The sequence below is a fragment of the Engraulis encrasicolus genome, chromosome 8 (genome assembly GCF_034702125.1).
Source record: "Engraulis encrasicolus isolate BLACKSEA-1 chromosome 8, IST_EnEncr_1.0, whole genome shotgun sequence".
NCBI lineage: Eukaryota > Metazoa > Chordata > Actinopteri > Clupeiformes > Engraulidae > Engraulis > Engraulis encrasicolus.
Genome location: NC_085864.1, coordinates 1,590,001 through 1,615,000, shown reverse-complemented (window position 1 = coordinate 1,615,000; position 25,000 = coordinate 1,590,001). Strand labels below are relative to the sequence as shown.

Genomic DNA, 25,000 nt, shown 5'->3' with positions numbered 1-25,000 from the left:
CATTGTTACCTGTGTTTGGTTGAACACAGGGATTCATGTGGGATGTGGCTGAGGAACTGGGCGCCATGTTGGTGTTTGCTGAGCACCGCTACTATGGAGAATCCATGCCGTTTGGGGCCGAGTCTTACAGCGTAAGTACTGCAGAAGACATGATTCTCAAGCACTAGACTGTGAGTACTTTTGTATGCAGTTCATTATCCCGAATATGATCGGGATATTAAGTATCCTGAATTTGTGTTTGAACATACAGTATAAGCACTTTTTCCAGACTTCAGTGTCCCGGATAAGCCGTTTTCGGGACTTTGAGAGATTGGCATATGCTAGGTGTAGTATTCCAATAGAATACAGATACTAACTCATGGAAACGCCTTAACCCTTATACTGAGGCTTCCCACAGAACATTATTGCTGGTATCCAGGCTACATGCATTTGAAGAGAATTCTGTAACGGCCAAGAGTGTAGACTGGGATGTAACACTGTAGTCATATAAACACCTTATCCCGAATTTGTTCATAACCGGGATTATTCGGGAACTGAACTGCATATAAATGCACTCATTGACCACACCATCTACCCACATTACATCATTGCTCATCATGTCTCTTCTGATACGAATCTGACCAGCCTATTTTTGTTAATTATAGCAAACTGTTGTAAGGAACTAATATGCGGTGTCAAAGGGAGATTATGTACCTTGAAAAGAATTTGGGTCAAGCCATAACTATATGTATTCTTTCTAGGAACCTAGCAAAGGTAGTGAATTAAAAAGAAATCCATAGCATAACTATGCCTCATATCACAGTTTATTGCCACAACAGCTATACTTCACAAGTAATGACACTACACATACAGCACTGTGATGGTCTCACCCATGCTGTGTATCTCAACTCCCTACAGGATGCCAAGCACCTGAACTACCTGAGCTCAGAACAGGCCTTGGCAGACTTTGCGGTGCTGATCCGGTATTTAAAGGAGAGCTGGCCTGCTACTCGCCGCAGTGCTGTCATTGCCATCGGGGGCTCTTATGGGGGCATGCTGGCGGCCTGGTTCAGGATGAAGTATCCACATGTTGTGGCAGGGTGAGTGATTTGTTTTAGAGGTCTCTCTCTATCTCTCCTTTATTCATGGTTTCTCTTGTATAGTTCATACACTACAGTACAGTACATTGCATTACATTTCATTGAACCATCTGTTTCCTCCAAAGAGACTTATTTTTTTAATACCTTATTGTGTTCATTCAGTTGGTAAAAAAAGAAAATAAACAAGTAAATAACAATACAGTACATTCACCTATGCCTTTCATTAATACTATGTACTTGCAGGTAGTTCCACAGGTCTCCACTTAGGGTGCTTCACAAGCTCACTGGTCTGGTCTTTTGGTTTTGGGAAGCTTGCAATTTGTCGGAAAGATTGTTGTTTCTGTAACAACTGTGACTCGCATCGAGGAGTCACTAACTCTACCGCATTGATTCTTTAAAAGATGAATGGTTTTGAAGGAATTAGTTGGTGGCAAGGACAGACAAATGGTAGTTAAATGGCCTTCTGAAAACGAATCCAATACAGAGCTAGTGAGTGGAGTTCGTGAACATGTGCAGAACTACACTGGTCTGGCAAGAGTCAGGCTATGGCTGAGGTGCCTTCAAGCAAACCATCACCCTCTTATTACTCCATCCATACGGATTGTGCTTGTAATCTTGTGACTGCACATTCCTTTGAATAACAGCCTTAGCTATGTGAAGCGTAATGCAATGCTTAATAATTATATTTTTCATGGATGATTTTGTTGGTATCCCAGGGTTGTTAGTGGCTTAGGATGAAAAAGCCTACGCTGAATAGCAAACGCTAAACATGTGTAGCCTTTATCATGAGCAATGCTCCTTGCCTGAGGGAATTTATTTGTGTTTGTGTATGGGGTTAGATGTACTACTGCACATCTAAAGTTAATCTTTTATGTAGTATAAAGGGGGAAAGGGAGCCTGGTTGGATATGGTTCCTTTACTGCAGCTCCTTTGATTTTGCTTTTGGCAACTATTCTTAAAAGACCCCTTTAAAGATCTGGAAGAAAGAAAATCTCTCTCTCTCTCGCTCTCTCTCTTGCGCGCTCTCTCTCTCTCGCTCTCTCTCTCTCTCTCTCTGTCTCTCGCTCTCTCTCTCGCTCTCTCTCCCTCTCTCTCTCTCGCTCTCGCTCCCTCCCTCCCTCTCTCTTCCTTCCACACAATCGATGCGTCTAATGGGAGAGGTTTTCTTTTCGGAAACTTTGCCTCTTTGAAGTCCACGCGGTGAAACCTTGGCCTGTGGGACTGCACTGTAACAGCCCAGTAGCCTACAGACTGTTAATGTGCAGTTTCTCTCTCTCTCTCTCTCTCTCTCTCTCTCTCTCTCTCTCTCTCTCTCTCTCTCTCTCTCTCTCTCTCTGTCTCTCTCTTTCTCCACACACACACACACTCCCCCTTGTCGTGGTCCAATATCCAGGGCCCTGGCTGCCTCCGCTCCCATTTGGCAGTTCCCGGGCATGGTGGACTGCGGCGTCTTCTACAAAATCGTGACGGACGATTTCAGCCGAGCCGGGAAGCGCTGCAGCTCCAGCATCAGGTCCTCGTGGAAAGCCATTGACAAAATGGCCTCTACTGGTGCGGTGTGGGGCCTGGCCCGTTTTGTTTCTTGTTCTTCTTCTTTGTATCTCTTTTTTCTTCTTCTTCTTCTTCTTCTTCTTCTTCTTCTTCTTCTTCTTCTTCTTCTTCTTCTTCTTCTTCTTCTTCTCCTCCTCCTGTTTTTCAGACTTCTTGCACCGGCATCAGTATTATTACACAACTTCATCATTATTTGATGTTTGGTTATTGTATTGTTCGAAATAAATTATATACAGAAAAACAAAAATGGTAATCAATACTGGGATCAGACGGTCCAGAATCCAATTAAATGAAATTACATTCAGTGCAAGTGTGAAAGTTGTGAAATAATTGCTCGGCTGTCTGGCCTGGGCCAGTTGTTCTATATGTTATATTCATTGTTGTGTGTATAGCGTTGATTTCAGTCATTGAGATAGAGAGATAGATAATAGATACACTTTATGGATCCCAAAGCTGGGAAATCAAACAATTTTGTCTGCCTGTAACGATTCTTTTTTTGTTTCTTTCTCTCTGTTGTGTGTGCGGCCTTGGACTTGGACTTGGGCTCTCCAGACAAGGGTCTTCAGTGGCTTTCCAGTGAATTCAGCCTGTGTGCACCGCTCACAAAGGGCTCGGACTTGAAGAGTTGGCTGCAGGAGACGTGGGTGAACTTGGCCATGGTAGACTACCCTTACAAAGCCAACTTCCTGCAGCCGCTACCAGCATGGCCAATAAAGGTGCCCGTGCCATTCTCTAATTGCCTCCACACTCTCACTCTCTCCACCTCCACTCCTCCTTCTCCTCTCCTCTCCTTTCTCCAGTTCTTCTTTTCTTCTTGGTTTCTTTCTTCCTCTGTTTCTGTCTTTCTTTCTTTCTTTCTTTCTTTCTTTCTTTCTTTCTGTCTTTCTTTCTTTCTTTCTTTCTTTCTTTCTTTCTTTCTTTTTATTTTAGAGGTCTATTCTTACTCTCCATTCCTCCTCTTTTTCTTGCTCTCACTTTCTTCCTCTCTTTCCATTTTGTAATGCTCCATTCTTCTCTTTCTCTCTCTCCATGCCTACTTTTCATCTTCTTGCTCTCTCACTTTCTTTCTGTTTTGGTCCAGACACCCCTCTCTCTCCATTCCTCCTCCTCCTTCTCTCTCTCTCTCTCTCTCTCTCTCTCTCTCTCTCTCTCTCTCTCTCTTTCTCTCTCTCTCTCTCTCTCTCTCTCTCTCTCTCTCTCTCTCTCTCTCTCTCTCTCTCTCTCTCTCTCTCTCTCTGATTCTTTCCCCCCTCCCTTTTCCCCCTTTTCTTTGGGGTTCAATTTTTCCTTTCCCAGCTCTTACTTCTCTCTTCCTGCTTCAACTCCTGCTTCCATTCTTCTCCCTTTGGCCTATTCAGCATTTCTTCTCCTTTCCCTGTTGTATATTATTCCAAATGGTAGTCCAAGCCGTTCTGCCCAAATGTTTGGGTTGGCAAGCAAAGAGTACACAAGGACACACAATGCAACTTTTATGAACAGTTTTTTAGACGATTGCAGCTTTATGACAGTGTAATCAGCATGAGTATGCTTCTGCACTGAAAAGAGCGCAAACAAACAACAAAACAAAACCAATAAACAAAAACATAAAGTTTATATTTCTGCAAGTTGGTAGGCTGACACCTTTGTGAGTAGCTTTCAGCTTTCCTGTGCCCATGGTGGCAGTGTAGCTCCCCAGCTCTGCCAGCTTTCATCGCCGCTGTTTACACCCTCCAATTAGCCTCATTCACATGCATGGGGCGTCTCAGTGGCAGGTTGAATTCGGGAGCACTTTCCCTCTGCCTCTTTCTCTATCACTCTCTCTTTCGGTCTCTCTAAATTCTCTTTCTCCCTAACCTCTTTTACTCTCTATCTCTTCTCAACCCACTCTCGTTTTCCTTCCCTTGACTCTCTGTCTCTCAACCCCCCAGCCTCTCTCTCTCTCTCTCTCCCCCCTTTCTCTGGTGCCAGTGTTGGGCTGCTTTCTCGTGCCACTTCACTCTCCTCCAGGAGGCCCCTCCGATCTCTCGAGGTGTTTCTGAGCTCTCGTCTCACGTGGCGCCATGGAGAGGAGGAGGGCAGAGAGGAGGAGAGAGATGGACGAGGAGAAGGGAGATGGAGTAGAGGGGGGAGGAGAGAGAGAGAGAGAGAGAGAGAGAGAGAGAGAGATGGAGAGGAGGCAAGGATGCAGAGAGCATAAAGAAAAGAGGAGAGGAGAGAGAGAATTGACAGGATAGATGTGGAGGGAGAGAGATGGGGAGAGGATGGTGGAAGAGGGAAGGATCCTGCTAACAGAGTCCTGTTGAGGGGGTTTCTGTCGTAATCGCTACTCTCAGTACAACTTGAGTGGCTCGTTCTCCTGAATACAAAACCCACCACGATTTTAAAAAGTTGTGGACATGGGCCTTCTGCAGATCGAAGCACAAACACCCAACCCTAAACGCATTGTGTGATATCTGTCGAACTATTCAAGCCCTCATTTTCCCAGTGTTTGCCTATTCCTCTTAGTCCTCCGAGTCCATATATGCCACTGTGTACTTAGGGCTTTCTCAGATATGGAATCTCTGGAGATCAGTGTGCGTGTGTGTGCGCGTGTGTGTTCTTGTGTGCATGTGTTCTTGTGTGTTAGTGTGTGTGTGTGTGTGTGTTTTCTTGTGTGCTCATGTTCGTGTGTGTGTGTGTGTGTGTGTGTGTGTGTGTGTGTGTGTTTTTGTGTGTTTTTTCGTGTGTGTACGTGTGTGTGCACGGGTGTGCATGTGTGTGTGTGCGTGCGTATGTATGTGTATGTGTGCGTGCGTGTGTGCGTGTGTATGTCTCTGTAGTGTAGTGTGTCACTGATGACTTGCTGAAGCAGAGGGGCTGCTGAACGTGCTTGTGCAGCACTGTGGCACATTTGTATGCTGCGTCACCAAGGCTGTGGGTGGATGGATGGTGGCGTTGGCATAGGGACAGAGTGGCTAGTGAGTGACTTGTGAGGAGAGCAGACTGTGGCCCTGACTAGGCCTGAGAGGGACTATGGCCGTGTAGACAGTTGCTGCAGAACACTTTGGTTATCAAAGTGTTTCCTTTTCTTTTTTTCCATAGCGTCTTTGAAGTTAACGCCGTTGGCACGATGTGTAACAGGGTTCTGGATATTGACTTTTTGTGTCTGATTTACTTCTTCTCTATGTCTCTGATATGATCAATGGAAATGGGTAGAACTCGACCTCAAAGCGAAGATTTTGAGACCTCAGGGGGATTCATTTTTCTTGAAAGTGTTTTCACCACATGTACCTTGTAGAGAGTGTAAGTACACAAGAATTGGTCAAAATTCATCTACTTGTTCAAAACCTGTTTAGTCATGAAACAAACAAAAAAATCTGACTGTCGCACAGACTCGTGGACCAGGGCCGTCGCTAGCCCTATTTTAGGGGGGCTTTAGCCCCCCTACATTAGTATTAGCCCCCCCCCCTTAAACGATTTTGCAAAAAAAATAAAAATAATATATAAATATATATATATTTTTTACATTTTTCCAAAAACAAATGCAGTAAAGCACTGAATACGAACCACCAAGAAAGCAAGTTAATCTGAATACAAGTTCCTGTTTGCTTATTTATTGTTTAATGCCACTTGTGTCCTCCTGCACAGCAATAAAAACAGGGTGCACAGCAATATGTTATGCGGGGGGGAAACAGGTAGAGGATTGTGCTTTGTGACTAACACCTCGAGAAAAGTGTAATTACTTACACGGATGAAATCTTCCGACCCAAAGTACCAATTTTCACTCACAATACCCGTGTAATAAATCCATTTGACATTGTCTTGAAAATATAGTTGAGCTTTAATATCTGTCTTAACAGTTTGAAAACACGCATGAACTGATTCAAATAGCTACTAATGGAGTAAAAATTACCTAATATCTGCCGGGGATGCATAGTTTTCCAAGTAAGGAACCTGTTTGAATGAATCGCTTCCTGACCACTGCTTCTCCTGGAGACGCGCAGTTAGTAACTCCTTAAAGTTTCTAGTCCTTCTGTAAATTATGCTCTCAGAAGTTTTATTTAATCATTTTTACTTCCGTACATAATATTCATCAGTTGAAACATTTTGAAATGTTTTGTTTAGCTGACATATAAGGAATGTTCATTAAAATGTGAATAAAAAAACATCACTGTAACTAGTGTTTAAAAATCGGTGTTGTGCTCTTAAAATAATTGTTCAAGAAGACACTTTTGCACACCTCTGTAGGTGAGAAGGTGTGTAGGATATTATCCCAGTGGGGTTGTCATTCAAGTGTAAAGAAATCCTGCACACTGTCCATTCCACCAGCAAACTTTAATACAACATGAAGAAGGTCGGATGACCGAAACAATGTATTTAAGTTTGTTGGTGCAATGGACAGTGTGCAGGATTTCTTTGCTCTTAAAATAATGAATTCATAGACAAAAGCTTAGCAGGTGAGCTGAAAAAATGTCGGCGCGCACTGCACGCGGCGCATTTCCTTCCTCTGGGGCTAAGCCCCCCCTGTCTCTCAAACCTAGTGACGGGCCTGTCGTGGACTCACAGAATCACTTATGACCGGATGACCACACAACAGTATTCCTCTGACACCTTCGGGTGGTGGAATAATTAAGTCACTTTACAGTGTATTGTAACGTTTACACACTATTATCACCCAGTGAGCAGACGGAACGTCTTCTGGTTGCCTGAGCAGGTGTCCTTTATTCCCCGGTAGCAGGACACCTATGATGTCATGCGGGCGTGCGGGGGTCCAAGTTGCTTCTTTTCTAACTTTCTGGCGAAGTGCTGTTACTAGTTCTATCGCATCTGGTTGTCTAGTCAAGACCGCGTCGTTAGTTCTATCGCATCTGGTTGTCTAGTCAAGACCCCGTTACTAATTCTATCGCATCTGGTTGTCAAGTCAAAAACCCAGTCGTCAATTCTATCGCATTTGGTTGTCAAGTCACCCCAACATTCTGCGTGCGTCCTTACATGCCTCCGATAGAGGCGCGTCTCACTAGATTAGGAAGTGGTGCCCATGGCAACATACCAAGCGCAGTGGTGAATCTACTTTCTCACGAAGCCTTAGATCAACATATTAATACATTAATACTTAAATGCTGGTAACCGGGTGATAAGCGGAATAGCGGCCTTCGAGGTGTCCCGATATCAAGGGAAAATGGACTTGACTGCGCCGTCGGGCTGTTTAGAACGCTCCGCCTCGTCCATTATTTCCCTTGATATCGGGACACCTCGTCGGCCGCTATTCCATACCTATTATGTGGTATATATAATATATACTATGAGACATTTGCATGCTGCTTTTCCAAGCTGCAGATGGTAGCGCACACAGTCATTTGCAGGCCGCACTGAACTGGTGTGGTTGCAGTAGTCAGGCATTACAAATGAAATCTGCACACTTCCAATTTTCCTTTCAGAATAATGGTGTAATATGGAATTATTGTTTGGCCATTGCTGATTTTTTTGTCCTACCCTTGGGCTGTACACACGGCTGTTTTTTTGTTGCAACTAATTCTGACCATTTAATTGCGGCAGTGTTAAGTGTTGTCAGTGTTCTGCCTGGGGTCTGACATTTCTCAATAACGGACCGTTGCGAGGCCATGACACACTCACACTCTAAACGTTCAGGAAAATGATCCAATTGCACATGGAACGACTCATAAATGTCAAGGAAAATGGTCTTTTCCCCCCTCTAATGCACATCTTTCATGTCACGCTGGTCGTTAGCTTGGGTATTATCCCTCACATAAACCTCATCTTCCAGTACATGAGGCATCATTCCCCCTGTGGCCTTGACTAGTGCCCCATGCTTTCCTATGCGCCTCAGTAGGCCGTGACACACACACACACGCACACACACACACACCACATACCCACACATACACCACTCATCACAGTGACACGCTGCGCCGCTTTAATGATCCTGAAGTATGTAGTTGTCTTAAGTCAAAGTACGAGCTCATTAATCAGGTAACTACACTACACACATCCACACATCCACACGCATACACTCTCTCTCTGTATCTCTCTCTCTCTTTCCTTTGAGACACTTTCAAGCCAGCATGAGTGCACACACACACACACACACACACACACACACACACACACACACACACACACACACACACACACACACACACACACACAGACGGCTTTGTTCAGTCAGTCTTACGCTGAAGGAATAAGCAAGCTAAAAAGACTGACAGCACACCAGGGTAATAATACAAAGCACCTGAAGACAGAGCACAGTTCACAGTTCCCTATCAAAAGATAGCGGCATGAACAGGCATTTGTCAAAACAAAGCAAAAGCGCTCTGCACTCTGCTCCCCTTGCCTTGTCAAGACTCATGCACTAGACTAATGAACACTGCTGGATTAAGATGGCATGGGGCCCCTGGGCTACAGGTGGCCATTGGCCCCCCACACAAGGCAATGTTTATGAAAAGTTCAAAGCCAGAAATGAAAGATAACATGTCTTCCAAATGTGGAGAGGAGCATTACCAAGATTTAAAACTACTCGACACAACAGAATTACTATTTCTTGATCATTTTTGGCGGGTGGGGGCCCCTAGGTTGCAGCCATATCTAGCCTATGTGTTAATTCGACCCTTCTAATAAAGCTTTCCTCACTCACTGAGGTTAGTGTTTAATGAGCTGTGTTGTGAAATGGCGTCTTGTCTTAATCCATGACATTAAGCAACGCATTATTACAGGCACAGGCAGCAGCTCGTGTCATCGATGGCTTACCGATTGAACCATTATGACTTTTACTGTACTGTGAAAATACCCGTGGCAGTCGCTGTTCATTCATTGTGGCAGGTTTTCCTAGTAATGAAATCATTTCTTTGATGGGAAATTTGCACATATTCACACACTCGCTCTCGTGCTCTCTCTCTCTCTCTCTCTCTCTCTCTCTCTCTCTCTCTCTCTCTCTCTCTCTCTCTCTCTCTCTCTCTCTCTCTCTCTCACTCGCTCACACACACACAATTCTGAAAGGTTTTTCATAGTCTTGTTTTTGTGTTTTCTTTTTTTTCTTTATTGAGCAAGGCTGGCTAGTTTTGCATGGCTGCTCCCATTATGGGGAACCCTGCATCCTGGTGTCTTTATGTGTGTATCAACACCCACAATACCCACCGCAAGATCTGTGGTCGAGCGAGACAGACAAAATAAAATGCTAAAGAGTCATTTTGGTGCATTTTTGTTGGGGGGGGGGGTTGTTGAAATAAAATCCAGTAATAATGTAGGCGACCCCTATAGGTGGTGTAAGCGGTTTAGGCGGAGGGGGCAAAGAGGGCCTTTTTCTCCCCGCACAAAGCTAATGTGATTATGGGAGTGACTGTGAGAAGGGGGTATTGAGGGCTTAGCAGGGGGGAAATCTGTTGGCAGCCATGAATGTGTATAAGCCTAATCCCATCTGAAAAGTAAGAGAAGATGCTTTCTCCCCTCTTTTTTACTTCTTCCCCCTTTCTTGCTTGCTCTCTCTCTCTCTCTCTCTCTCTCTCTCTCTCTCTCTCTCTCTCTCTCTCTCTCTCTCTCTCTCTCTCTCTCTCTCTCTCTCTCTCTCTCTCTCTCTCTCTCTCTCTCTCTCTCTCTCACACACACACACACTCTGCCTCTCTCTCTCCTCTCTCTCTCTCTCTGCAGATTCTCTTTCCTTCTCTGTCTCTGTTCATCTCTTTCTGTCGTTCTTTCTTGGCTCCAACTCTCACTCTTTCACTCTCTCTCTCTCTCGTCATGCTCTGAAGTCTACTCTCAGACGTGTCCGCCATTCCCTCTCGTCTGCCAGGCCATGGGGTCCTTGGCCCCCTCCTGAGCGCTTTTGGGGATCCCTGAAAAAGGAGAGATGGAAAAGCCCACTCCGCACACCCTTCTTTACCCCCCCACCACCACTACAATTCTACTTCAGATGCACACACACACACACACAAACACACACACACACACACACACTCTGAGTGACTCACCTCTCAACTCTCTCTCTCTCTCACACACACACACACACACACACACACACACACATGCGCGCAAGCGCGCACACACGTGCACGCACGCACACACACGCATGCACAGACACGTGCACGCACACACACACACACACACACACACAGACACACACACAGACGCATGCATCACAAATGCACACACACACACACACACACACACACACACACACACACACACACACACACACACACACACACACACACACACACACACACACACACACACACACACACATGTCCACACACACACACACACATGCATCACAAATACACAGACACAGACACAGACACACATACACATTGCGAGCAGCAGCAGCCAGCCGCCAGTCTCAGTCTTTGGGCTCATAAGGAGGAGAGGAGGCAGCGGTGGCGTCTGTCCCCTGCGCCTTGACGCCAGGCAGGGACCCAAACAAACCCGACAGCCCGGCCCCACAGCCCCACAGCCCCACAAGCACACCACTTTATCATCCGCACCCAGCACTGGGCCTGGCCCGCTCAAAGGAGCCATTTAGGAGCCGGCACCCAGGAGAGAGAGAGAGAGAGAGAGAGAGAGAGAGAGAGAGAGAGAGAGAGAGAGAGAGAGAGAGAGAGAGAGAGAGAGAGAGAGAGAGAGAGAGAGAGAGAGAGAGAGAGAGAGAGAGAGAGAGAGAGAGAGACAGAGAGAGGGACAGAGAGAGAGAGAGAGAGAGAGACTGGGAGAGGGGAATGGAGGCAGAGGGAACCGTTTGATGGTTTGTTGTTGTTGTGGGTGTGAGGCAGAGAGGAGAAGGAGAGGGAGATAGAAAGATAGATACATATGTGTGGTGGTATGGGTGTGTGGTGTCTTGGGTTGTGTGGTTGTGGGAGAGAAGGTGGAGAGAGAGAAACAGAGGGGTGAGATGATGAGACACTTTGGTTGCTATGTGGCAGTGCAAGAAAGACTGTTATGTGAGTGAGGTCCCAAAATGGCTTCTTGTGCCCCATTCCATACCACACACACACACACACACACACACACACACACACACACACACACACACACACACACACACACACACACACACACACACACACACACACACACACACACACACACACACACACACACACACACACAACCACATATCAACCCCCACACTCTCCTCTCCCCTCTCCCTCTCATCAGCCCTCCTCCCCCCCCCCCCATCCTCCGAGGACAGAAATCCTGCTCTGCCAGCAACAGGGCTGTAAATTCTGCACTAGCTCTCAGATTCCATTCCACTCAATTTCACATGCAAATCAGGTGACGGTACATTGAAAGTGTTAAAGAGTCTCTCTGCCCCCCGCCCCCATCCCTCTCCTCCTCTCTCCTCTTCTCCTCTGTCCTCCCCCTTTACCTCCATACCACCAAAAAGGGACATTCAGACAAACGGGCGCAGCCTGGACACACAACTCTTCAGCGTTGGCAGCTAGTTTGAAGGCAAGGGAGTGTTGGACTGAGCCTTGGCAAGCCATTTGTAAACAAACTCTCCGTGCCTCGGTGGCACCGTACTCGCGGATATGTGGAGCGCATGTAAATTGGAGGATTTCTGTCCTATCTGCGTGTCGCAATATGTAAAATACAACCTCCTCCCCTTCTCCCTCAGTGTGATATATGGTCTGTGTGTGTGTGTGTGTGAGATGTGCATACACATCTTTGCAGAGAGAGTGTTAGTGGTGGTTAGCATGCATGCAGTGTGTATGTGTGTGTGTTCATGCGTGCGTGTGTCTGTGCGTGCATGTGTCTGTGCGTGCATGTGTCTGTGTGTCAGTTGAGCTGTCTTGCATGTAAACTGTCCAAACGACTACCAACCTGTTTCATACATGCAGTCTTGCCTGTGAAAATACCTTTAAAATCATGAAAATGTAATGTTTTAAAGCATGACTATATAGAGAGAAAAAAAATATTTGTTTACACGCATCTTTCCCTGATCTATGGCCAGGTGGTGTGTCAGAATCTGCAGTTCAGCCCTGACGTGCCAGAGGAGAAGCTCCTCCACGGCGTTGCCGAGGCAGCAAAGGTCTACTACAACTACACCGGCGACGCCTCCTGCCTCAACATCTCGCAGTCTGCCACTGGTAACCTGGGCATGATGGGCTGGTTCTATCAGGTGAGGAGAATCCTTCCTCTCTTCTTCATCCTCCTCTTGGGAGTGACTCCATGTCTGGTTGAGTTTTGAATTGAGGGTGAATATTTCGCACATCCCAGGAAGAAGTGCAGGACAAAGGCTGACAGTAACGTACTGATTAAGTCTTGAGATAACAAGAGTTTTGCCCCACACCTGTTAATTACAGTCATAATATATGTACTTGATTTATTAGATTGTCATTACATGCTTGAAATGTAATGTAATGAAAATGAATTGCAAGGAATCTATGGTTTTTACTGTGAATATACTGTATACAAATATATTAAAAAACAGCTAAAATGTTGACTGTATGTATTCTCTGTCTGTCTGTTTGCCTTTCTGTCGATCGACTCTTCTTTTTATCTTTCTCTCTGTTCATCTGTCTATCCCTCCCCCTGTCTGTCTATCCTGCAGGCCTGTACGGAGATGGTGATGCCCATGTGTACGGACGGTGTGCAGGACATGTTTGAGCCTCTAGGATGGAGCTTCCAGGCCTTCTCGGACGAGTGCTTCTCCATGTTTGGCGTGCGGCCGAGGCCTGACTGGGCCGAGGTGATGTACGGTGGGAAGGCCATCGGCGCTCACAGCAACATCATTTTCAGGTCAGCTGCAGCGCCATACGTCTTGCTGTACCGTCAGCCAAGCTGAACTGAGCTGATGATGCAGTAAACACACACACACACACACACACACACACACACACACACACACACACACACACACACACACACACACACACACACACACACACACACACACACACACACACACACACACACACACGTCATTCTAATGTAGTACTTGCCAATGGTGGTGTTTCTACAGGGAGGGAGTGTAGAGAGAGATAGAGAGAGAGAGAGAGAAAGAGAGACTGAGAGTGATATTGCAGAGAGAGAGAGAGAGAGAGAGAGAGAGAGAGAGAGAGAGAGAGAGAGAGAGACTGAGAGAGACTGAGAGAGACTGAGAGTGATATTGCAGAGAGTAGAGTGGGGGGAGAGAGAGAGAGAGAGAGAGAGAGAGAGAGAGAGAGAGAGAGAGAGAGAGAGAGAGAGAGAGAGAGAGAGAGAGAGAGAGAGAGACTGAGTGTGTCATTGCAGCGAGGGTATTGGCCATAGAAGGAGGGAGGGGGAGAGAGGGTTTTGAGTAGAAGGCGGGAGAGGGGGTAAAATATGGTGGTCCATGCATCCCGATGCAAAATGAAAACATAAAACACTTTGATAAACAAGATTTGTGATGAGGGAAGGGGTGAGAGAAGTTTGAAGATTGTTCATTTTGCCTGGGGGGTTGCACTATGGCTGTAGTGCAGTATATCTAAAGGAGTTATTAAGCTCTGCAAATAAGAAAATGTATATTGTCTCTGGTCTGCCTTAAAGTGATACTGTCCCATTTTTGGAAATAAGATCATATTACACCTCCCCTTGAGTTAAATAGTTGAGATTTACCTTTTTCCTGTACTTTCAACCGTTCTGTGAGTATGGCAGTGCAAATTTTACCTCCATGCTAGCAGTTAACATTGAGTCCTATGAGACCAGCTGGCGGCTAACTGGTCTCATAGTAGTCAATGTTAGCTGCTAGCTCTGAGGTAAAATTTGCACTGCTGTACTCGGAGAACTCAACTATTTAACTCAAGGGGATGTGTAATATGAGCTTATTTCCAAAATTGGGACAGTATCACTTTAACACACCAGCATTAAACTACAGTGGGTCTTATTCTGATTATTCTGTATTAATTGGAGTGGGTGAATGCATGATCAATTGAAAGATAAAAATGCATGAATGAATTAATGTACATGAGTGTATACTCTGCATGCATGCATGTTTGAAGGAACGAAATAATTATTGTTAAAATGAAGAATGAATAAATGGTTCAGTAAAAACAAATCAATGAATCATGTTACAAATGAATGATTGGTGAAACATATGAAAGGATAACTGAATCAATGAGTGAACGAAATCAGTCCCTCAAATCCTCCATTTACTTCATTGTTTCTGTGTTCAGTAATGGGGCGTCTCCCATGGAAGTATCAATCTGTCCATCAATCGATCATTCACTCCTATTCACTCGTAGTAGAGTAAGTAGAGCACTTTTATTGATCCCCAGGAAATGAGGAACATTCAGGAGTATTCTTATGTGTGTATGTTCGTGTGCGTGCGTACGTGCATGTGTGTGTGTGTGTGTGTGTGTGTGTGTGTGTGTGTGTGTGTGTGTGTGTGTGTGTGTGTGTCTGTGTGTGTGTGTGTGTGTGTGTGTGTGTCTGTGTGTGTGTGTGTGTGTGTGTGTGTGTGTGTGTGTGTGTGTGTGTGTGCGTGTGTGTGTGTCCATGTGTGTGTGTGTGTTCAGTAACGGAGGTTTGGACCCGTGGTCTGGTGGAGGTGTTCTGCAGAGCTTGTCCGACTCCCTGGTGGCCATCTGGATCCCTGAGGGGGCGCATCACCTGGACCTGCGCTACAACAATGAGTACGACCCCCACTCCGTCCTGCAGGCACGCCAACAGGAAGTGGCTCTTATCAAGCAGTGGGTTAAGCAGTGGGGCGCACAAGACCACGTCGAACTCTGACCACGACCATGTGAATAGCTACTTGCTACTACTGAGGAAATGAATCAAGGGTTACGTTTCTCGTCAGCATCCTTGCTAACTAAGTTGGCAACTATTCTAACTATTTCTTACAGTACAAGGTTAGCAACTTACTTGTTTGCTATGTAATTTCCCATTGGCAACCTAGTAAGTTGCTATGGGGTTAGCAATGGCGCTTTCGAGAAACGGCGTCCTGACTGGGTGAGGAAGTGAAAAGAATTAAAAAAAAAAGAAATCAGGCACAAACTTGAAAAAAGCAAAACAATGTCATTGCAGCTTTATTGTCAGCATCTTTCAGTGGCAGACCAACCGTATTGCGAAAGTAAAAGGTCTTACAGTACATATTTCTTCTGACTGCTCTCTCAACATGGGTGGTTTGATTTATTGTATGGTCTACATAGGGCTCAGAACTGGCTATAACAAATGCTATCAGGAATTGTCAGGATTTTTCCCTTTCTGAATCTGTGAAGTCTATCTCTGGTTACTGACCAAGCAAACAAGCAGAAAAAAAACAACTTGCAAAAAATGGGAAATTGGTTTCTCCATGATGATCATATGTTTACCTCAGTTAATGCAGCTTAAAACCTCTTTTTTTTCCTTCCGCGGCACAATCAAAGACTTAGCCAAAAATGTGCTTGCAGCTTTACACTATTGTCAGTGTGTTTAGTACTAAAGAGCAATGCAGCTTTGGATTGGAATGGAACATCAAAAAGGTGATATAATGAAGGAATTGCATTGTTCTAGAAATATTTTTAGGATACCAAATACGAAGTTTGCTTGAACATCCCTTTTCAAAACTGGTGGAATGGTAGCCATGTAAACTACACCAACCCTACCAGCAATTTTCTTTCTCTCGCTTGCCAGGCTAGTGCAGTGGTTTTCCACCTTTTTTGAGCAAATGCCCCCTTGACCTCATCATAAGCCTGCCAATGCCCCCTTGACCTCATCATAAGCCTGCCTTGACCTCATCATAAGCCTGCCAACGCCCCCTTGACCTCATCATAAGCCTGCCAACGCCACCCTTAGTATTAAAAAATAAAATCGTCTAATGACCGCATTGGCATCTTTGCGCCCCTAGTCTCAGCCGCTTCCCTCTCAGTGACCACCCTCCACAATAGGCATGCTGTAGTCACTTATGATATACTATAGTGAGTACTACCCCACACTACCGCCTGTTCAGAGATATACCTATTCTTCATTTTCATTTCCGCAGATTCTGAGCAACTGCTTACAGGACTATGCTCCTTACAGGACTATGACCCTATGATGCCAAATGCTCATAGTGTTTTAAGACCAAGGGAAAGAAACCCATTACCCAATCTAACCTGTTCACTTGTGGTTTTCTGAAGAATCTGAACTTGATATTGGAGCGGGGGCTAGAGATTGCACTTAAATGTACACACTTTGTTGTCTCCCAGTTGTCAAGAAGTGGTGGTATAATGCAGTGAGTACCTCAATATTTCCCACTTCTCACCTCTTTAGGGGTATTTTTCATCTTCTATTACACAGATACTTGGAGATACTATAAACGATCGCCTAGCCATTCGTCAGGTGACTCGGAGCGCAGAGTTTTTTGTTGTATCGCAGCACAACTGTTATCAATAGATGAGTAATAGATCATGATGATGGTATCATATTGTGTAGTGTTGGGGCTACCACTCCAATTTAATCGGATGTCTTGGCAGAAGGGTAAAGCTAATTCTTTAAGGTACTATCAGTGATTTTTAAGTGTCTTAGAAATACACAATACCTATTTCTCAACAGACTCGTATCCTCTTATCGTCTGCTACTTCGCCATCCATGTTTTTTTTTATCTTGAGCAACACAAACGCAGCGAACTAGAACGATTTTGTTTCTCAGTTCTCAGAGAGGATAGGAGGTAGTGGTTAGTCAACACTTTTGAGCAAAAGAGACTACTGGCACTTTGAATTTAGAACTAAAGTAAAAGCACACAAACAAACAACATCTGCGACCAAGGTCATCGATGACCTCTTTGTGTGGACCGTTGGGTGATTTGCTATGAAAGCATCATAAGTGTTTTTCTGTGCCTTAATATATGCTGAAGCCTCTTAAATGGAAATTTTGGAAACTGTGATGTTTTACATCTGGGGACAGTATTATGTAGAGTATTTATATTACCAATTACAAAGCCAAATGCCTCTGTGTGTTTGAGATTTAGCAGACCATCTGTATGTTAATAAGCCATAGACGTACTCTTCTGTTTTCCTGGGTTGTGTTTCTCGAAAGAGTAGTTGTTATCCGGTTAGCAACTTGGGTAGGTGCCAATGAGTAATTGAATTGCAACCAACAAAGATAATGTAGTTTGTTTGTTTTGTAGTTAGTTTTGGGAAATTCCCCCAGATTGCAGCTTTGCTCTCAGTAAATATGGGTTCAGAACAATCTGTTTCAAGTTGCAGCTTCGCACAGAAACACCTGTTGACTACTTTTCAATGTGAACTTTTCACACACCGCACTCCATTCAAATTACTTGAAAATTATGTGTGATTCTTTTCTCTAAGGGCTGGACCCAAATGTCACCAAAGCAGATTGTGTGGTTCACTAGCTTTTTTTTTGTTCAGCACAGTGCGTTTTAACACTGAATTGTTTTTTGTTTTTTTAACGTGGCGCTTTAGCCTTTCATTGTATTAATAATTGACTGTCACTCACGCTGGTGACTTCCCGTAATCATGTGGTGTACCAAAATGTCAAGAGTGACTTAACTCTCTCTGTGTCTCCCTCATTCTTGTTCTCGTTCTCGTTCTCGTTCTCGTTCTCGTTCTCTCTCTCTCTCTCTCTCTCTCTCTCTCTCTCTCTCTCTCTCTCTCTCTCTCTCTCTCTCTCTCTCTCTCTCTCTCTCTCCCTCTCTCTTCCTCTCTGTGTTTCATTGTTGCTGGAAGGAATAAAAAGGCTTTCCTATTTTTACCCCTGCTGACTGTTTGCTCTTCATTCTGTTCTATCCCCATCCCCGAGTGAGAAAAAGAGCACACTCTTATTCTGTGCAGGCGGGAGCTGTGAATGTCGAATGTGTTGGCATTTCATATTCCTTTATATTGCTTTCCTTCTGTATCTGGGTGTTTTGTGTGTATATAGAGTATCTGCTTGTGTGTGTGTGTGTGTGTGTGTGTGTGTGTGTGTGTGTGTGTGTGTGTGTGTGTGTGTGTGTGTGTGTGTGTGTGTGTGTGTGTGTGTGTGTGTGTGTGTGTGTGTGTGTGTGTGTGTGTGTGTGTAGGACTGTAACGGTGATAAACATTCAATTTGGCCGCTGCGTGCCAGCCTCAGCAGGAGCCTATTTCTGGCCTAGTGCCGCAAACGACCTCATGAACCGAGAGGAGGGAAGTGGGGAAGACAGGCAGGGGGTGGTGTGGCGGCGCTGGTGTGTGTGTGCGCTGCATTTTTATTTACCCCCTTCGACAGCCCCAACACACACACACACACACACAGACCCTCCTCACACCCCCTACCCACTAACTCATACACCCATTCCTCTCATGTCCCCCCCCCCCCACACACACACACTCTCACTTGCACATCCCATGTGACACATCTAACTCAGACTCGCTCTTCCCCATGCATCACCCACACAGACACACAGACACACACACACACACACACACACACACACACACACACACACACACACACACACACACACACACACACACACACACACACACACACACACACACACACACACACACACACACACACACAAAACACATTCACATTTCAGACACCCGCTTCCCCATGCATCACACATATAACCCCCCCCACCCCTCCCTCCCCACTACAGCGTCACACTCTGGTTGGCTGGCTGGCAAGCTGAGACGCAGTAAGTTTAATGAAAGTGCTGGTGGGTTTTCGATCGGGGTGGGGGGAAGTTGAAGGGGGCTTCAATAAAGATGCTGGTGGGAGGTGTGCCCCTGCGAAAAAGCACCCCCCCCCAAAAAAAAAAAAAAACCAACCACTTCATCACATAGCCACACACACCCCATTACCCGTATACCCCACCAGAAACACCACCACCACCACCACAGCCCCACAGTCACCTGGGATGGAGAAAAGAGGGTGGTGGTGCACCCCCCGCTAGTAATATTATTAATGCAGCTCCAAGAGTGTAGGGGAGTCCTGCAGAAAGGCTGAAAAGTGTGTGCGTGCGTGCGTGCGTGCGTGCGTGCGTGCGTGCGTGCGTGCGTGCGTGCGTGCGTGCGTGCGTGCGTGCGTGCGTGCGTGCGTGCGTGCGCGCGCGTGCGTGTGCGTATGTGAGGTTGAGCAGAGGTGACTGTGCTTAGAATAAAGAGTGTGTGCAGCACAACTAGTGATGGACGACATCCAGGCTCTATTGTAGCACTCCACCAACCCTCCCCTTCCTCTGTGTGTGTGTGTGTGTGTGTGTGTGTGTGTGTGTGTGTGTGTGTGTGTGTGTGTGTGTGTGTGTGTGTGTGTGTGTGTGTGTGTGTGTGTGTGTGTGTGTGTGTGTGTGTGTGTGTGTGTGTGTGTGTGTGTGTGTGTGTGTTCCCCAGCCCAAAAAAGGCGCTCTCTAGGCAGAGTGCTGGGGAGGCGTGCTATTCATTTGTAAGTGGTGTTGGTTTACTGTCCGTGATTGCCACTGCAGTGAGGCCTGTGCTGTGAGTCTTAATTCAGCACTAGATGCACCATTTTATCACAACTGAAGCCTCAGACCAAGGGCGTAGCGCCAAAAGTCTGGGCCCTATGTACAACAAGCTCTAATAGACCCTCTTTATATGATTATCCCCCTCATTTGTGGGGCCCTGGCTACTCAGTCCATATTCTGATGCCCCTGCCTCAGAATCACTGATACTGTGACCTTATGAAGGGACACTGGATTTCTTGAGGTAGGGCCACACACTAATTCATTGAAAAGGCAGGCCTAAAGCATGTAGAGTACCTACTTAGACTTTCTCAATGGAAGAAAATGTGAATCTTCTGTGATTTTAAATAAATTACATTACTATGATTTGGGTTTGTTTTTCGCATGTATGTTTTTTAAGTCTTAACCTAGATAGGACTGTATAAGGGAACGACTGGAAAGCAGCGGAAGAGAGAGACGGGGAAGGATACCTTGGGGCAGACTCGAATCTTGGTGCAGGGCTTAATGGCATGGCGCCTTAGCCAACTATGAAAATAAAGTTAAATGTCTGCACACTTGCTCCCATTATGCTTTTCTTTTCCCAAAGAAACGTTTTCGATCCACTCACTCTTCATCAGACTTAGAACAACTGAGCCGCCGCCATGAACCATGTCTATGTCTTATAACTGTGCACAACGAGCGCCATGGATTGCTCTCATTGTCCAATATCCATTACTAATCACAGATAACCATTATTACCTGAGTTGATTACTTTGAAACATTTAATCATGTGTCACCCACACACAGCTCCTGCAGGGAAAGCAATATCCAATATCCATCACCACTGATTGTAATTATTGTGCAATATTTAATAATTACCAGCCCACACACATGTATGAACGTAGGCTGTTATCATAATAAATCTAATATTGGACAATGAGAGGAATGGCATTGCGCAATACGCAGTGCCTTATGCCTCTTTTCCACTGCCGTTTTTCTGGTAGGCCTACAGCTCGACTCAGCCACCACTTTTTGCTTGTCAAATAGGCACGACACAGTTAAATCATGAAACAAAAAGTGTCGGCCGAGTCGCGCTGTGTCGAGCTGTAGGCCTACCAGAAAAGAGGCATCTGAGACCTGTGTACTTTTCTTGAACTAGTAGTTCTGATATTTCTTTTTTTAATGCATGTTGTTACCGTATGCATTACCTTTTATACAAATGTGCACCAAATAAAGATTTCCCTTTATTTTTCAATGTCATTTCACATTTGTAGTGCCAATGCAATACATTCCCTGCTATTCTATTCCCACTTGTAGCATCGACACTGACGGAGTGTCAGGATGGAGGAATAGCCTAGGCACCCCCCCCCCTCCATTACCCTGTCTCCCTCCCTCCTTCTCTCTGATTATGTTCCTTCTCTCTTTTCGTCACCTCCCCCTTCCGCCATTAATTTCTTCTCCCTCTTTTTTCCCCCCACTGTTCTGTCCTCCTTGTCTTTCTGGGGGCTGACACTCCCCATCAATCAAACGTGTTATTAGGCCGGTGGTGACCCGGGGGACCCTTGGCCCTGTCGGCGGTGGTCATGTCACCCCCCTCACATAGGGACCACACAGCAGTGGGAAGAGATTAGACTGCGGTGTGGTGGGGGCCGGGGCCCTCAACACAACACAACCGAGAAGGCTGTCCTGTCATCACAGACACATGCAAACACATGCACGCACACACGCACACACAGACACAAACACAGACACAGACACATACTCTCTCTCTCTCTCTCTCTCTCTCTCTCTCTCTCTCTCTCTCTCTCTCTCTCTCTCTCTCTCTCTCTCTCTCTCTCTCTCTCTCTCTCTCTCTCTCTCCTGATGGAGACTGGATGCTGAAGGGGGAGTGAGAGGATTGGGGTGGAAAGGTTGTGGGGATGTGTTGTGGTGACCTTAGACTGATGCTGGGACTCCCGGGTAAACTTTTGGGGAGGAGGTTGCAGAGTTTGTAAATTCCAACCCCGATCCCACCCCTGCCCCCCAACCCTAAAAAACATCCACCCACCTCCCCCAACTCCCATAACTCACACATGTCCACAATACCCCAGAAAGAGGGTGGGGTGGAGCAGTGTGTGTAATGACGGCCTTTTCTCTCAATAGTCAGTTTGTCTAAGCTGCTTACTCGCCACTGAAATAGATTTTGAGCCCCCTGAGAGGAATAGATTTTAGCTTTTTTAGGCTTTTGTGAACCACTTTGACCACACATTTACATTTCATTAAAAACTAGTCATGTGATGATGAGGTTTTGTCGAAATGAACACTGCTATGACATAAGTATTCCGCAGAAAACATAGCATGTAATCATATCAAGTCGTTCTGTGTCAGAAGGTTTTTTACTTTCTTTTATTTCATTCTGCATGTATAATTATCTATGTTGATGAATTTGCCCTGTCAGTTGTCTAGGTCTTTGTGCATTGCGGTGGCTGTTTCTACAAGTTCAAGTGTGCTGGAGTCTCCCTCAGTGGCGCATTAAATGCAACGGCGGGCCTATTCTTTTCCACACACACACACATACACACACACACACACACACACACACACACACACACACACACACACACACACACACACACACACACACACACACCTCACAATCCATTCAACGCCCCCCCCCCCCCCACCCCCCAAACACCACACTATCTTTTCATTCTGCCAGAGTCTTAATGTGCCTATAGGCCTCGTTTCCGGATTCAGCATGTCAAGCTCTCTCTCTCTCTCTCTCTCTCTCTCTCTCTCTCTCTCTATCTCTCTATCTCTCTCTCTCTCTCTCTCGCTCGCTCTATTGCTCAGACGTGAATGACCAGTGAACACAAAACAGCTCTGACAGACGACAGCAGACGAATATTTTCCTGCGTGTCAGGGTGCCAAACTCAAGCTGCTGGTGGAGGCTCAGTGGGGAAAAAAGAGGTTGACAAAAGCAGTCTCTAAGAAGTTTAGTTCTGTCTGATTATACAGAATGCGCACACACGTTTTATTCAACCATTTGAAATTCATTATACTGTAGGACAATGAAAAATAATCTGGCAAACAATGTTTTCGCAATTGTTTAAAGCTACACGTATTTGTCTGCAAGACTTAGCCTATTAAAGATAACCAAAATGGCTATGCCTTACAAAAATGCACGTATAAAGTTTATCCTGTCTTCAAATTACATACCAACCCTTGCCTTAAAAAACAACCACACACACACACACACACACACACACACACACACACACACACACACACACACACACACACACACACACACACACACACACACACACACACACACACACACACACACACACACACACACACACACACACTACACACTTTTTTTTTGCTATGGCTTATACAGTGGCCTCAGCAAGCCGGAGTCTCAGCTGTGAATGTGTGGCATTCGCCCAGAAGCATATCGATGAAAAGCCCATAACTAGCTGGGAAAAGCTTGTTTTTGTGCACTGTTGCTACGCGTCCCATTGTTGGGCCAACTGTTTATTGTGCGGCCGTGTCAGCTTCAGTGGGTCCCCCTCCATTCAGGGCCGGGGCTTGTGGCGGGTCCAGAGATAATTAGATCACTCCTATCACTTTCACTGTCTCCCCTCCTCTTTCTTTCTCTCCAGCCCCTGGGAATTTACATGATAATAACACTTTCCCGATGGGTACCGCTCTCCTCCTCCTCCTCCTCCTCCTCCTCCTCGCCCTAACTCTCTCGTTTTCTCTCTCTCTTGTCTCAAAGTGCAGTCTCGCTATCTCTCTGTCCTCTTTCTGAAGGTCTCTCCCTCCCTTGCCTCTCTCTCTCTCTCTCTCTCTCTCTCTCTCTCTCTCTCTCTCTCCCCCCTTCAATCTTGTTCAGCCTCTCTCAGTCCATCCTCACTCATTCCCTCCCTCCCTCTCTCTCTCTCTCTCTCTCTCTCTCTCTCCCTCTCTCTCTCTCCCTCCCCTTTCTCCTCTTAAGCTGTTAGACCTCTTCCCCTCCTCCTCTCCTCTCCTCTGTCATCCTAGCCATCCACCCCCTTTTCCAGCACACCATGATTCACGGCCTTACCTTAAAATGCACTTTGGCCAAACGTGAGGGGCTAAAAAAGGAGGAATCCCTGGGAAAACACTTGCACGGGGGGTGAAGGAGAGACAGCGAGCCGAGCGGGACAAATGGGGAAAGAGGGAAAAAAAGAAGTAAGGCACCACACCACATTACCGACGTAGCTTATCCAAGCTTTAAGCTTATAAACGCAGGCACGTGATGAGACAGGCACCTCAGTATAAAGGACGACAACGCAAAACAAAAAAAGTGCCACCCATAATCGAGTGGGGATTTTGCTTCCACAGTTTTTTTTTCTCACACATGGAGACGAAAGTTGACATGGTAAAGCGCTTTTCACCATGACACAAAAGGAAAGTCAGTACAACTGTGAGTTCTCGCAATAACCAAAGTTGGTTATTTTTAGCTGAAGGCAAAATAAGGAAACATAGGGGAAACGTCATTAAATTCTCTCACTTCAAAAAGTTCTCTTTTGCCTTTGGGCTCTCATTCTGTGTGTCTTTCAGTTTTAATCTCAGTCAGCAGCAATCAATGTTTTTCACAGTACTTGGAAAGTTTTTACTTCATAATATTCCACAGTATTCCACAAGTGCACTTTAACTTAAAACTGGAAAGAAGCCAGAGCCCTACCAACACACACATACAGACACACAGACACACACACACACACACACACACACACACACACGCACACACACACACACACACACACACACACACACACACACACACACACACACACACACACACACATACAGACACACACACACACACACACACACACACGTTTCCCCCTAACACCCCCCTACTCTGGACCCCTCTGTCCCGGACTTGGCCTACCACCGTCCTCACCCCCCCCCCCCCAAATCCCCTGCGTTACAGCACTCACTCCATGCCAAGAAGCTTCCTGTAAATGCGTGATTGTTTACCACCACACTTTCCAGCAGGGAAGCCGACAGGGGGGGGGGGGGGGGGGACAAAGAGGTCAACTGTCCCGGGCCCAGGGAAAGGATGCATTGAGTGTATTTGGGT

General features: G+C 45.8%; 1 protein-coding gene across 1 annotated transcript in view; it reads left to right on the top strand.

The window, feature by feature from the left end:
• The window catches only part of prcp (prolylcarboxypeptidase (angiotensinase C)), a 25,441-nt gene extending 7,205 nt beyond the window's left edge, over positions 1–18,236 (top strand). The window contains exons 3-9 of the mRNA XM_063204787.1: positions 30–131; positions 898–1,079; positions 2,473–2,630; positions 3,183–3,346; positions 12,553–12,720; positions 13,153–13,340; positions 15,080–18,236. Coding sequence (XP_063060857.1) covers positions 30–131; positions 898–1,079; positions 2,473–2,630; positions 3,183–3,346; positions 12,553–12,720; positions 13,153–13,340; positions 15,080–15,296 — 1,179 coding nt within the window. The 3' untranslated portion in view covers positions 15,297–18,236. The remainder of the gene's footprint in view (positions 1–29; positions 132–897; positions 1,080–2,472; positions 2,631–3,182; positions 3,347–12,552; positions 12,721–13,152; positions 13,341–15,079) is intronic.
• The last annotated feature ends 6,764 nt before the right edge of the window (positions 18,237–25,000 follow it).